Raw genomic sequence first — 12237 nt, 5'->3', positions numbered from 1 at the left:
TAGTTTAAATCTTTTCTCAGTACTAGTTAGACAACCAAGAAGGGATATAGAATAAGTTTATGAAAGCAATGTGCCTGTGTAGAAGTGGAGGTACTAGGACAGGCCTTAGACTACTTTTCAGATGCAGGGTGATGAAGTCATAGATGGACTTAGATCTAAATCTGTTTTCTAGCCTTCATTAGCTTCAAACCTGGTACAAACCCTTTAGCTCCTGAGTTTCATTTTTAAAGAAAGACAATTTTCTTCTGTTTTCTGGAATTACTTTTTGTAATCAATATCCTGTTTTTTTCATACAGAAAAAACCCTAACTTTACTGTTTTATACCATATGAAAAATTAATTTAAAATGCATCATCAAATAAAATTAAATCAAGTTAGATAGACATAAACTGTTCATTATCATACGAAAAAGCACAGACTGGAATTCATGAAACATCAGCCTGAGTGGTAAGAAATTCACACTACTGAGATTCATTTTTCTAAAAAATGGAGCCCACAATACTTACCTTGTAAGATTATTGTGTGACCTAAATTACTACATGTAGTGCAGTGTTCAGCACAGTGCTTGGCACAAGGCAAATACTTCATAAACCATGAGTCTTATTATTTACTATTTTGATGAATGAATCAAAGATGGGAGCTACTGTAGGGAAATTGAAGAAAGGTTAACATTTTATGGCCTTTGTTTTCCTTTTTGATAAAGATGGGGCTGAGAGGTGGTAGAGCAGAGTCCTAGAAAAATAAATGCATCTAGCTGCTGTGGGAAGTATAAGAAGGCAAACACTAGAGATGGTAAGTGAATTTCCAAGTAACTAGGTTGATTTCGGCTGAAGTTGGAAGCATATATTTTCAGTAAAGCCAATTAATATACTTGTGTGCATTTTCTCTACATTATTGGAGAGTACAGAAGTGAAAAAAGTAGATAGGAAAATTAACTTGGGCTAGTTTTTCCAACACATTAATGACCAAATTACTTTGAACCCACCTTATTATTTGCATGAATATACATTTAGTTGTACATACATGCAAACATGTCTCTTTTAAAGGTGAATTTTCTGTATGATGTTGTCTTCCATTATTTAGTGTCATTAACAGTATGTTTATCTCGCCTAATTCCTGAGCTGATAGGAATGTTGTTATAATCAAATAAAGATTGAAACGCTACCTTAGCATTAGTTTCAGACTCTGTTTTTTAATTTTAATTTTTGATTTGTATTTCTCTGATAATCCAGATTATTTACATTCGATTTTGTACTTTATACCCAGTATCCTGGATTTACTAGCTCACATTATAATGATGAACAGTTTCAGAATGTGGTAGCAGATATCATTTGATTCTAACCAAAATGTCAAGAGGTTGGCAGAATAGGTTTATTCCCATTTTCAGATTTAAAAAAACTGATGGTCACAGAGGTTAAGTATTTGCCTGAGGCCATATGTTCAGAGACCACTGAGCCAGAGTGCTCCTGAGACCACTTGGCAGACTGGGGACAAGTCTTCTTACTCAAACTAACCACTTTATTCATGTTTCTGCTTCCCAGAGTTTAGAATCTAAAAACCAGAACTAGTGATAATTTTATGGAAGATGAAATTTATTGATAGAAATGCTTCTTGAATTTTGATATTGTAGAAAGACTATCCCATTTATGCCAGATGGGTCAAAGTTTCTATTCTTCTGTGGTTTGGATATCATAGGGATAAATTGCCTTCCATTGCGCAGAAAGATATTTGAGCTATTCTTTTGAATAAAGGGACAAATGCAGTGAGAGAAAGGGAAATTTTAGGTGAAATGTAATTTTTAAAGGCCCTATATTTCAGAAAGAAACAGTTGTGTTTGGATAACAGGGAGAAGTCGAGTAGCTGGGAGGGGGATTGTGATCATTGGGGAGTTTGATGTGGGGCAAGTGAGAAGTCTGGTTTTCAGTGGTTATGGATAGAACTTAAGTCCATTGCTCTCTTGTTCTCTATTTAAGTTAATTTTTCTCCATTGCTTTCTCTTTAACAAGACAAGTTTGGGTTTATTTGAAAGTCTTGGAAAATACTTTTTTTTTTAAGGAACCAACTTTATATTTGGGTAAAAGAATTGATGAGTCTCTACTCCCCATAATGTTTTATAATTTTATAATGTTTTAATTTAAGAAGCTGGGTCAAGAAGATGCTTCTCAGAATATTATTTGAAAGGAGATGCTATTTGTAAACAGATTTATGCTAAAGAAAGTATCCTTATAATTTAGTGTTAATTTGTAATGTTTTAGATATATATGAAATATTAGACTATAATGCAGTCTCTGTCTTAAAATTCTATGCAGTGACCATTTAAAGAAAGACAGATTTGGATAACACATGAATTAATTGGAAGCTAGTGACCTAATTACAAATAAATAGACCTTAACTCCAAATACATTCATAATTTTGTTACTGATAGAATTAAGGCATAGGGTATTTATCATAAAGATATTTTAGTATAATGAGAAGAATAGGTTCGAGATGTGTTTTCATAGCATATGAGTTCATTTGCTAAAAGCTCTAAGGTAGTAAAAATACTGTAATGGCAGCTATGTCATTATATATTTTTCCAAACTCATGAACTACATAAGACCAAGAGTGAACTTGATATAAACTGTGGAGTATGTATGATGCTGATGTGCCTAATGAAGGCTTACCAATTATTTTAAAAAAAGCATCACTTTGGTTGGGGATATTGAAAATAGGGGAGGCATGCCTATGTGGGGACAAGAGGGTATGTGGAAAATCTCTGTACCTTTTCAGTTTTAAGATGACAGTAAGTCATGAAGTTGGAAACAATAAATGGAATTATACATTTCTAAAGTGATACATTAGTATCTCTTAAGTAGACTTATAGATGAAAGATGGATGCTTTTTTCCTTAGAAGAACCACTAGATTGTACAAAAGAAAGAGCTAAGAAGTACTATGTGAATTAAAACAGAATACTTACAATAGTTGGATAAGCTGAGTAAATGCAAGAAAGTAAAAATGTAGGAAAGATAAGGATCAGACAAACAGAAAGCAAATAGCAAAATGGTATACTTAAAACTTAGTTATAGTAACAATTATATTAAATGTAGAAAAATTATCATTGGATACCCAGAACATGACATAAAGCTACCTTGTGTAAAAGACATATGCTTTTGTGCCCTAGATTAATTGAAAGTAAAAGAATTGGACTGTACAAAATGAAGTATAGGAGTCTTCCATTTCTTGCATGGAGAGAAGGAATGTTTCTCCCATTTTTCCATTTATCCTTACTGTACCTTGGTATGCTAAAATAAATCATTGCTAAAACTACTGAATACAAAATAATAAGTATAGGAAGCAGTTGTGATATTGATCATTCACACAAAGTAGACTTCAAGAGAAGCAGTGTTGCAGGGATAAAGATGGCCATTTCATAATGGTAAAAAGAGCCAACTCATCAGAAATACCAACAATGATAAAAATGTTTAGTTTTCATAAGAAGAGAACTTCAAAATGGATAAAACAAAGTTAGCAAATGATGGTTACCCAGCAGTGTGAATGTACTAAGTGCTGCAGTGCTGTACACTTGAAAATGCTAAAATGGCTAATTATATTTACATATATACATATGTATATTTGGTGGTACTAGGGCTGCACATGCCACCAGCCTTATCTATATTTTCTCACAATAGAAAATTAGCAGAACCAGTGTAAAGATCAGTTAGAGATGAATCAACTTGGGTTATGACACATTTGTACATGAAAGCAATGCTAGGAATCTCTCTGTATAGCTATCCTTAACTAGCAAAAACGCTTTGTTTCCTTATTATGCTTATGTCTTCTCTTCAACAAAATTAGAGATAAGGGCAGAACAGGTTCTGCCTGGAAGTGAGGGGGGAGGGGTGAGAGAGTGGGGGAGGGAAGGGAGAAAGGAGAAATGACCCAAACAGTGTACGCACATGTGAATAAATGAATAATAATTTTTAAAAATTAGCAGAAATAAGGGGGAAAATAGACAAGTACAGCTCATATTTGGAGATTTAAAAAGGCTAGCAAATGATAGAATAATTAAGCAAGAAAATAAGTAAAGTCTTAGGAAAGACTATATAACACTAAGTACCTAGTCAAAATTGACATTTGTAGACTTCCATATCCAATAGTTGTAGTATGACACATTCTTTTTCAAGTTCACATTAGACAATCTCCATCAGACATTGACCTGGGCATAATGTAAAGGGTAATAAAGTTTTTAATAACTTTAAAGTATGAAACCTTAAGAATGTGATTTTCCCATCTTAAAATAGAAATTAATAACAATAAAATAGCCAGGCAACCTCTAAATATTTGGGAAGTAAAATATGTTCTAAATAACGTATAGATGTAAGGAAAAATCAGAAGGAAAATTGGAAAATAATACTAAACTGGAAGAAAATACAATGTATCAAAATTTGTGAACTGTAGCTACAGTAGATAAGAGTATGTAGCTTTAAGTGATTATATTAGAGAGGAAAGGTTTAAAATCATTATATTAATTTCATGTTAAAAAGTAGAAAAATATGAATTAAACCCAAAGGAAACAAAACTAGAAAAATACAAATAAACTCAAAGAAAATAAGGAATGAAATAATAAAGAGAAGTCTATGTAATAAAAAGATAATAGAGTTGATCTTTTTAAAAACATTAATAAAATGGGTAAAGTGGTGATTACTCACTCATTAAACTGATTAAGAAAGGGCTGGGGACTTAGCTCAATGTTAGAGTGCTTTAGCCAGTGTGCAGAAGGTCCTGGGTTCCATCCCCAGCACCACAAAACAAAAAAAAAAAAACAAAAAAACCCCAAACAACAACAACAAAAACTGAGTTAGAATAAAGGATAAAGCTTTCATTATCAATAGCAAGAATAAAAAATATACCATTCCTTTGAACATTATGCGGATGATGAGGGAAGGCTATGAACAACTTTATGAACAATATATTTAACAACTTAGAATGACCATACTAATCACAGTCTACCAGAAGTGGACACAAGCTAAAATGGAAAAGTTTTCCTGATTGGAAAGTTTACTTGTTCATGTTAAAGAAAAATGAAATAAAAGTTATTTTGGTACAGTGTTCAAAACAAGCAATAAAAGAGATTTATGTTTTAACTCTAGTGGCACCTGTTTCCTCTACTACAGTGATGCTCTTAGGGTGGTCTGATTTAATAAGGATAGGTGTTGAGGGAATGATGTGATACTGTTTCCTAGTAGCTGTCATGTATGCAGTTTGCAGGTACACCGCCTAGTGGGTGGCGCTGTGTCACACACTGTGCTGGGTACAGTTGCAGGTAAAAGCTTTTGGCTGGCCTCTTTGTTGTTGCTGCAGTGTTTTATTGCATAAATGTGAGTGAATAATAGTTTCAAAAAGAACCTTAGAATTCTTTAAACATGAAGCTAAGGTGGGTTAATGCCGTTTTTAATGAGCTTAGCAGAATTATTAAGTAAATTATTGCACATTTATTATAGTTTGTTTTATAGGTAAACATTTACTGTAGGAGACAGCCTGCCTGGATTTGAATTACTACCATGTATCTTTTTTTTATTATCCTAAAATTTTTTTCTTAGGATATATTCATTGTACAGGGGAAGGTTTATAGTGACAAATTCTGATTAGTCTTATATTGTACATTATTTACATTACCCCTGTCATCTCTTTTCTCTCACCACCACCCCACCCCACCCCACTTAAAGCAATTGCAAGAGTTTTTTAGTTCTGTTTCATATAGGTAGGTATATGAAGTCCATCAACCATATACCATCTCCTTTCTTCACTCTGCCCCCTCACGCTAGTATCCCCTTTTCCCTGCCAACCACCTCCCCTCTCCCCGCACAAACTGTGCCTATTTTACGGTCCTGGTTTTCATAATTAATATTTGAGTTGACATTCAAATGGGTGTCTCAATGTATGCCCACTGTGGGTTTACTTTACTTTGGTCTGTTCAATCCCCTCAGTTACTCTCCCTTATCCCTTTACATCCCACCCCCTGTTTTTCAATAGCTTTTAATACACATCCTTATATCCTCTACCTTCCCTTCTTATGGTATGCAGTATTAATGATACCCTATTATTTTCTTTTCCTTTCCTTCTTTCTCCAAGTTCCATAGGTTAGTTCCACTGTTACAAACATGTTCTACAACTGAGTTTGTGTATGAGGGTGGTTATTTTTGTGTGTATGTTTATCTTTGGATCTATCTTACCACATATGAGAGAAAACATGTGTCTTTTGTGCTTCTGATCCTGGCTAACTTCACTTAATATGATGTCCTCCAATTGCATCCATTTCCCTTCAAACCCCATGTCATTATTCCTTGTGGCTGAGTAATATTCCATTGTGTATTTATACCATAATTTCATGATCCATTCTTCAGTTGTAGGGTATCTGGGTTGTTTCCAGAGCTTGGCTTTGTGAATAGTGCTGTGATGAACATCAGTGTACAGCTACTGTATCCTGTTTTACGTTGTTTTGGGTAGATGTCCAGAAGCTGTATCACTGGATCATATAGCAGTTCTAGCTCTAGTTTTCTGAGGAATCTTTATACTGTTTTCCATAGTGGTTATACTAATTTGCATTCCCACCAGCAGTGTGTAAGGGTTCCTGTTTTACCACATCCTTGCCAGCATTTGTTGTTGTTATTACCCTTGATTATGGCCATTCTAACTGGGGTGAGATGAAATCTAAGTGTTGTTTTTGATTTGCATCTCTTATAGCCAGGGAAGTTAAACACTTTTTCATGTATTTATTTACCATTTGTACCTCTTCCTTTGAAAATTACTACCTTGTATCTCTTTTGTGCCTTATTTCTTAGAGTGTTGAATGGGGTTAATAATTGCGCTCACCTCTTAGGGTTGCTGTGAAGATAATAGGTGTTAGTGTATCTGAAGTCTTGGCATGTAGATAGTGGTGCTACATATTAACAATTACCATTGCTGTTATTGTTAAATAGCAACAATATTTAACATGCTGAGATCCTATATTCAAGTAGGAGCTCCTCAGGTATTTGGAACATAGTTACGACTCTTCTAGAACTACTAAAGAGGAAGTAACATTGCTAATTAGTTTATGCTATCAGTTCAAAGAAGGTAAGAGTTATCATGAAGTAAACAGTTCTGTGCCTTGAATGGTCACATGTTAAAGGACTCTTGTCTTAAGTTACCTAGGTGGGAGCAGTGTGATTGCTTTAAATCGAGAAGGGTGGAGATTGGAGTTCCTACCTGATTTTGTGTGCAGCAACTGGCTATCTTATATAGGCAGCAACAGGTTTGCTCAGCTAAGCCACTGCCAGGAGTCTGAGGCCCAGGAGTGCTGAATCTCTGATTCCTAGAACATCAGTTCTTGGAACTGGGAAGCAGACTTACCCTCAGATGAGAGAGATCTCTTTCTTCTTTGCTGACAATTGACTTAGCATTTGAAAGCATTGCTCCTCACTGAAGGGCCTACTCCTTAGTTTTCTGGTAGGCAGGCAGTGGTACTGCTAGTTGTGCTCCAAAATAGCTCATGTCATAACTTCAAGGATAGTGAATTTTAAAAGGTATCTTGTGGTGAGTGATTATGATGCTAAAGAATAGTCTAAAAGATTTTTAGAACTCTTGAAGGCTTGACATTTTTACTTGAGTCAGCCTGCTTTCTGTTTGTCAGCCTGGTGTGCTGTCTCACCTACAGAAGATAAATGGCTTTTTCCTTAAGGTGTGGACTTTGGGTGCTTGTTGTTTATTTTCACCCCCTGAGTATTCAAAACATTCAGATCAGTGGCTCTTGGTCTCAACTCCACATTAGCACCACCTCGAGAGCTTTTGATAAAATAGAGTTCCCTGGGCCCAGAGCTCAGACCAATTAATCATAATGCCTGTGGGAGGGTGGGGCCTGGACACTGGTGTGTTTAAAAGCCCCCTGGGTGATTCTCATGTGAAGCCAGGGTTGAGAGCCTTGATTTAGCTTATAATGAGATTCCCTATATCAGTAGGGGCTGCCTGCCCTAGTTTATCACAGTGCTCTTGCCATTTATCTGGTTCTTCATTTCCTTGGATTTAGAAGAGTGTTAGCCTCTAATACTGCTTAGTTAAGTTTATAGCAATCTCCTCTAGTCTTATGTTGAATTTTTCATCAGTATCACAGCAAAGCAGCCTCTTATTTATTCTTCCTAAGTCTGCACATCATCAAAGGATTAATCAGCTTAAAAGAGAAATTGTTTATTTTGGCTTACAGTTTCAGAGGTTTCAGTCCATGGGCAATTGGCCTGTGGTGAGGCAGAACATCATGGCAGGAGCATGTGGCAAAAGAAGCTGCTGACCTTGTGGCAGCTGGGAAGCCCAGAGACACACAGGAAGAGGGGGTGATCTTAGCCTCATTTTTATATTATAAAATATAACGGTGTTTTCCATGATGTTCAGAATGAATATACATAATTATGTCTTTTACCTGTCATTTTCTATTATAATTTGTATGAAAGATAACTACTCAATTTTTCTCATTTCTGAATTTTTAGTACATCATTTTTGTGGTATATATACATACATGATATATAATAAAAATAAAATCAGACATAGATATATAGTATCTGTATATACATATACATCAATAATAAAAAGAAAATAATTTTAATTTAGCATTACATATTATTATGGTCAACACAAACTCTAAACTATGTGATTGGTACATACTCAGTGCGGTTAGACCAAATTTTACAGTAAATGTGCATTTTTTTCTTGCAGATACATGTTGGGACTTGCAGCAATCCCAGCGGTTATACAATTTTTTGGCTTTCTCTTTTTGCCTGAAAGTCCTCGATGGCTTATTCAGAAAGGACAGATTCAGAAGGCTCGTAGAATTTTATCTCAGATGCGTGGTAACCAGACCATTGATGAAGAGTATGACAGCATCAAAAATAACATTGAAGAGGAGGAAAAGGAGGTTGGCTCTGGTATGTTGATTTCATACTTACATGAAATTTAAAGCTACATAGTGATTACATTTAGAAGTTATATTCTTTTAGTGTTATTTAATATAGCTAAGTTATATAATAGTTCTGTGCATATAACCAAACCAAAATAAATATTTTAACTTTAAAATAAAGACAATAATGTTACAAATAAATGAAAAAAACCACCCCCATAACGCTTCTTTCTCGCATAATTAGTTACTATATTTTTATCATCTTTTCCTTTTTCTAAATTAGATACGCTTGGTATACTGGTCATTTTGAATGTTTGTATTTTTTAATATTTCTATATAAATTTCTCAGATACGTAAATATGTATGCATTATTGAGCTTCCATATTAATTTCAAAAGTCAATGCTGTGAACTGTAGTTGGAAGAAAGAACCTCAATAACAATACTGAATGCTTTGTTTATGTACTACATTAATTTTCATACTAAATTTTATAAAGAATATGAACACTTTCATGTACTAGATTAAGAAAAGATAGTTTCTAGTTAATTTATGTTGAAGTATTTATTTTTAGAGAATACATCATGTAAAGATTTATAGAAAATTCTCAGTCAGGGTCTGTAATCTTGACACTGATTTGAGCAAGCAATTTGCAGGATACAGTGAATGGGTAAAGGTAGGCATTTCAAATACATTTTTTCAGCAATATCAATTAGCTAGCTTAGTACAAATTTCCCAAATTTGATTTGAAGTGCCTAGACCTTCCTTTTTGTCTCTACATTAATTGACATCTCCAGTGGAGACACTGGTTTATAGTCATAATGTTTTTCCTTGCTGAGAAAATGCTAAACAGACACTCTCCTATGAAGAGGTTGATACATTTCAGATACAAGTATTAGAAGTTGTATCAACTAACCTGCTCTTATTGTTTTCAGTCCAGTTGAATGTGTATTTCTGAAACAATAGAGTGCCACATGGCAGAAGTAGGTCACTGTGTTACCCCCATGTGACTTGACTTAACTTTACATATTTCTCTAGCATTTCTAGAGAAACACATTAGTGCAAAGATAAGGAGAATTTTGCTTTTACAAAATAATTTACTTTAACTGAGTTCAACATTGTGTTAATTTAACAATATTTTAATTACAAATAACCTTTTGTATACCTGTCTAAATTCCTCTCTGCAGTAGTGCAAATGGAATGAGTTTGTTTTGTTTTCTATGTGCTAATAACGTATGAGTGGAAAACTTTTTTGGAATATTAGGATAATTATACTAAATACTATTTAGAATTTATGCTTTTATTAATTTATATAAGGACTGAGACAATTTAATGAAAGAGCGTTGTTTCAAAGTAAGGATATCACTGATTTTTACTACAAAGCATGAAGAATGTAGCTACATTTCATCTGCTTAAAATATGTCTGTCTGGTCTAGCCATGCAGTTGTTGACTATTGGGAATGTATAACCAAATAGACTTTGTAAAAATTTGAGACTTATAGGACTGCAGTTATCTATATCTGCTTTCATTTTTATCAGAAGTCTTTGAGAGCTAAATAGGGCACCATTTCCTGAGTATGGATAACATATTTCCCTATTTCCCATTATTGCTTTGTGTACATATTTGGATGGGTATTTTTTGTTTATTTGTTTGCTGGTTGGTTGGTTTTGAGACAGGGTCTTGCTGTGTAGCTCAGGCTGGCCTTGAATTCTCTCTGTAGCCCAGGCTGGCCTCAAACTTGAGATCCTCCTGCCTCAGCCTCTCAAGTACTCAGATTATAGATGTGTGCCACCAAAGGTCCACTGAGTTTATTCCTAACTTTGTTAACTAATGAGATCAATAATTTATCTATCTCTGGATTTGTAGTATTTGAATTACCAACATCTTGCTTAATTTAAAAACTAATCTCATGTTTGTTTTTAAAAGTATAGAATTCTAAGAGTATAGAAGGAGATTAAGGTGATGGTATATGGTTGATAGACTTCATATACCTATATAAAACAGAAGTAGAAAACCTCTTGTAATTGCTTTAAGAGGGGTTTTTAGGAGGTTGTGGGGGAGAGACGATGGGAGCAGTGTAAATAATGTACAATATAAGTCTAATCAGAATTGTCACGATGAACCTCTCCCCATATCATGAATATATCCTAATAAAATTTATTTAAAAAGGAAAAAAGTACAGAATTAGGAACATTATGTCACAAATACATGTAGAGAGTTTTATCAGTGTTAATGGCACCAGTGGTTTGGGACCTTGTTTTTATAAGTAAGAGACTTGATTGGCTGTTCTTTATGGCTCATGCCTTTAGTCTCAACTACTTTGGAAGCTGAGATGAGAGGATCACTTGAGACCAGTAGTTCAAGACCAGCCTGAGCAACACAGCAAGACTCATCTCCAAAAAAAAAAAAAAAGAAGTTTAACTAGTGTGAACAAATAGACTTCTTTGCCCTAACTTAAACATTACCCAATGTATATATGTATTGGGACAATGCACGATACTACATAAATATGTACAATTTATGTTTCAGTTAAAAATTAATGAAAACAAACTTGAGCATGATAAAACACAGACTATGGAAACTGGATTTTTACAGCAGCATGTGATGTCCAGGAGCAAGACCATGTCATTGAACTTGGGAAGTAGAGACCAGTACAGGGACTTAGGGACTTATATTAGCAAAGTGATTTTTGTCTTGGCTATCTCCCTGCCTGCCCCTCTCTTCCCCACCCCCTTTGCATTTAAGAGTGATAAGCTAGATGGACAGATTCACAGAAGGAACAACTAACTTCAAAGTAGTAAAAATTTCGTCTGTCCATGGAGCATGAGGAGATGGATTGTGAGCCGTGGCTTTAAGCCTGGGAACTGTGGGCAGTGGAGTGCAGCCGACTGGAGGGAAGAACTTTGATCTGCATGCCACAAATTAATCAGATGTTTCAGGGGTTAGAAAGATGTTAAGACATCCTGATCTCTGTAAGGAGAAATGTTTTATAAGATGTGGTAGCTTAGTTACCTGTGAGCATGTTAATAAATAGGTTTGATTCCGGTTCAATCAAGTATGTCCTTGTCTAGGTATTTCCAAGTGGGTTTGTAACTTGGGACTGTTATTGTATTTGCTTATGTGATCCTTCTCTTTTCATAGAATCTTTTTTTTCTTGGTCAGTCGATTTTAAACTTAACCTATTGGAAGAAAATAGATGTAGGTAGTGAATTATGTATTAGTGACTTTATTTTTGGATGTGTGGTATGTCAGTACATACTGCATTTATTTCTCCTGGATTAAAATGACACTTTAGGTCATGAGTATGGCAATTGCTATGGCAATTGCTATGGCCA

General features: G+C 34.6%; 1 protein-coding gene across 2 annotated transcripts in view; it reads left to right on the top strand.

Annotated features, from left to right (window-relative positions):
* Positions 1-12237, top strand: part of Slc2a13 (solute carrier family 2 member 13) — a 331342-nt gene that overhangs the window by 60707 nt on the left and 258398 nt on the right. For both annotated transcript variants that reach the window (XM_074083130.1, XM_074083129.1), the window contains exon 3: positions 8725-8933. In XM_074083130.1, the coding sequence (XP_073939231.1) occupies positions 8725-8933 (209 nt within the window). The remainder of the gene's footprint in view (positions 1-8724; positions 8934-12237) is intronic.

The sequence above is a fragment of the Castor canadensis genome, chromosome 8, assembly GCF_047511655.1.
Source record: "Castor canadensis chromosome 8, mCasCan1.hap1v2, whole genome shotgun sequence".
NCBI lineage: Eukaryota > Metazoa > Chordata > Mammalia > Rodentia > Castoridae > Castor > Castor canadensis.
This window is presented reverse-complemented; position numbering and strand designations above follow the sequence as displayed.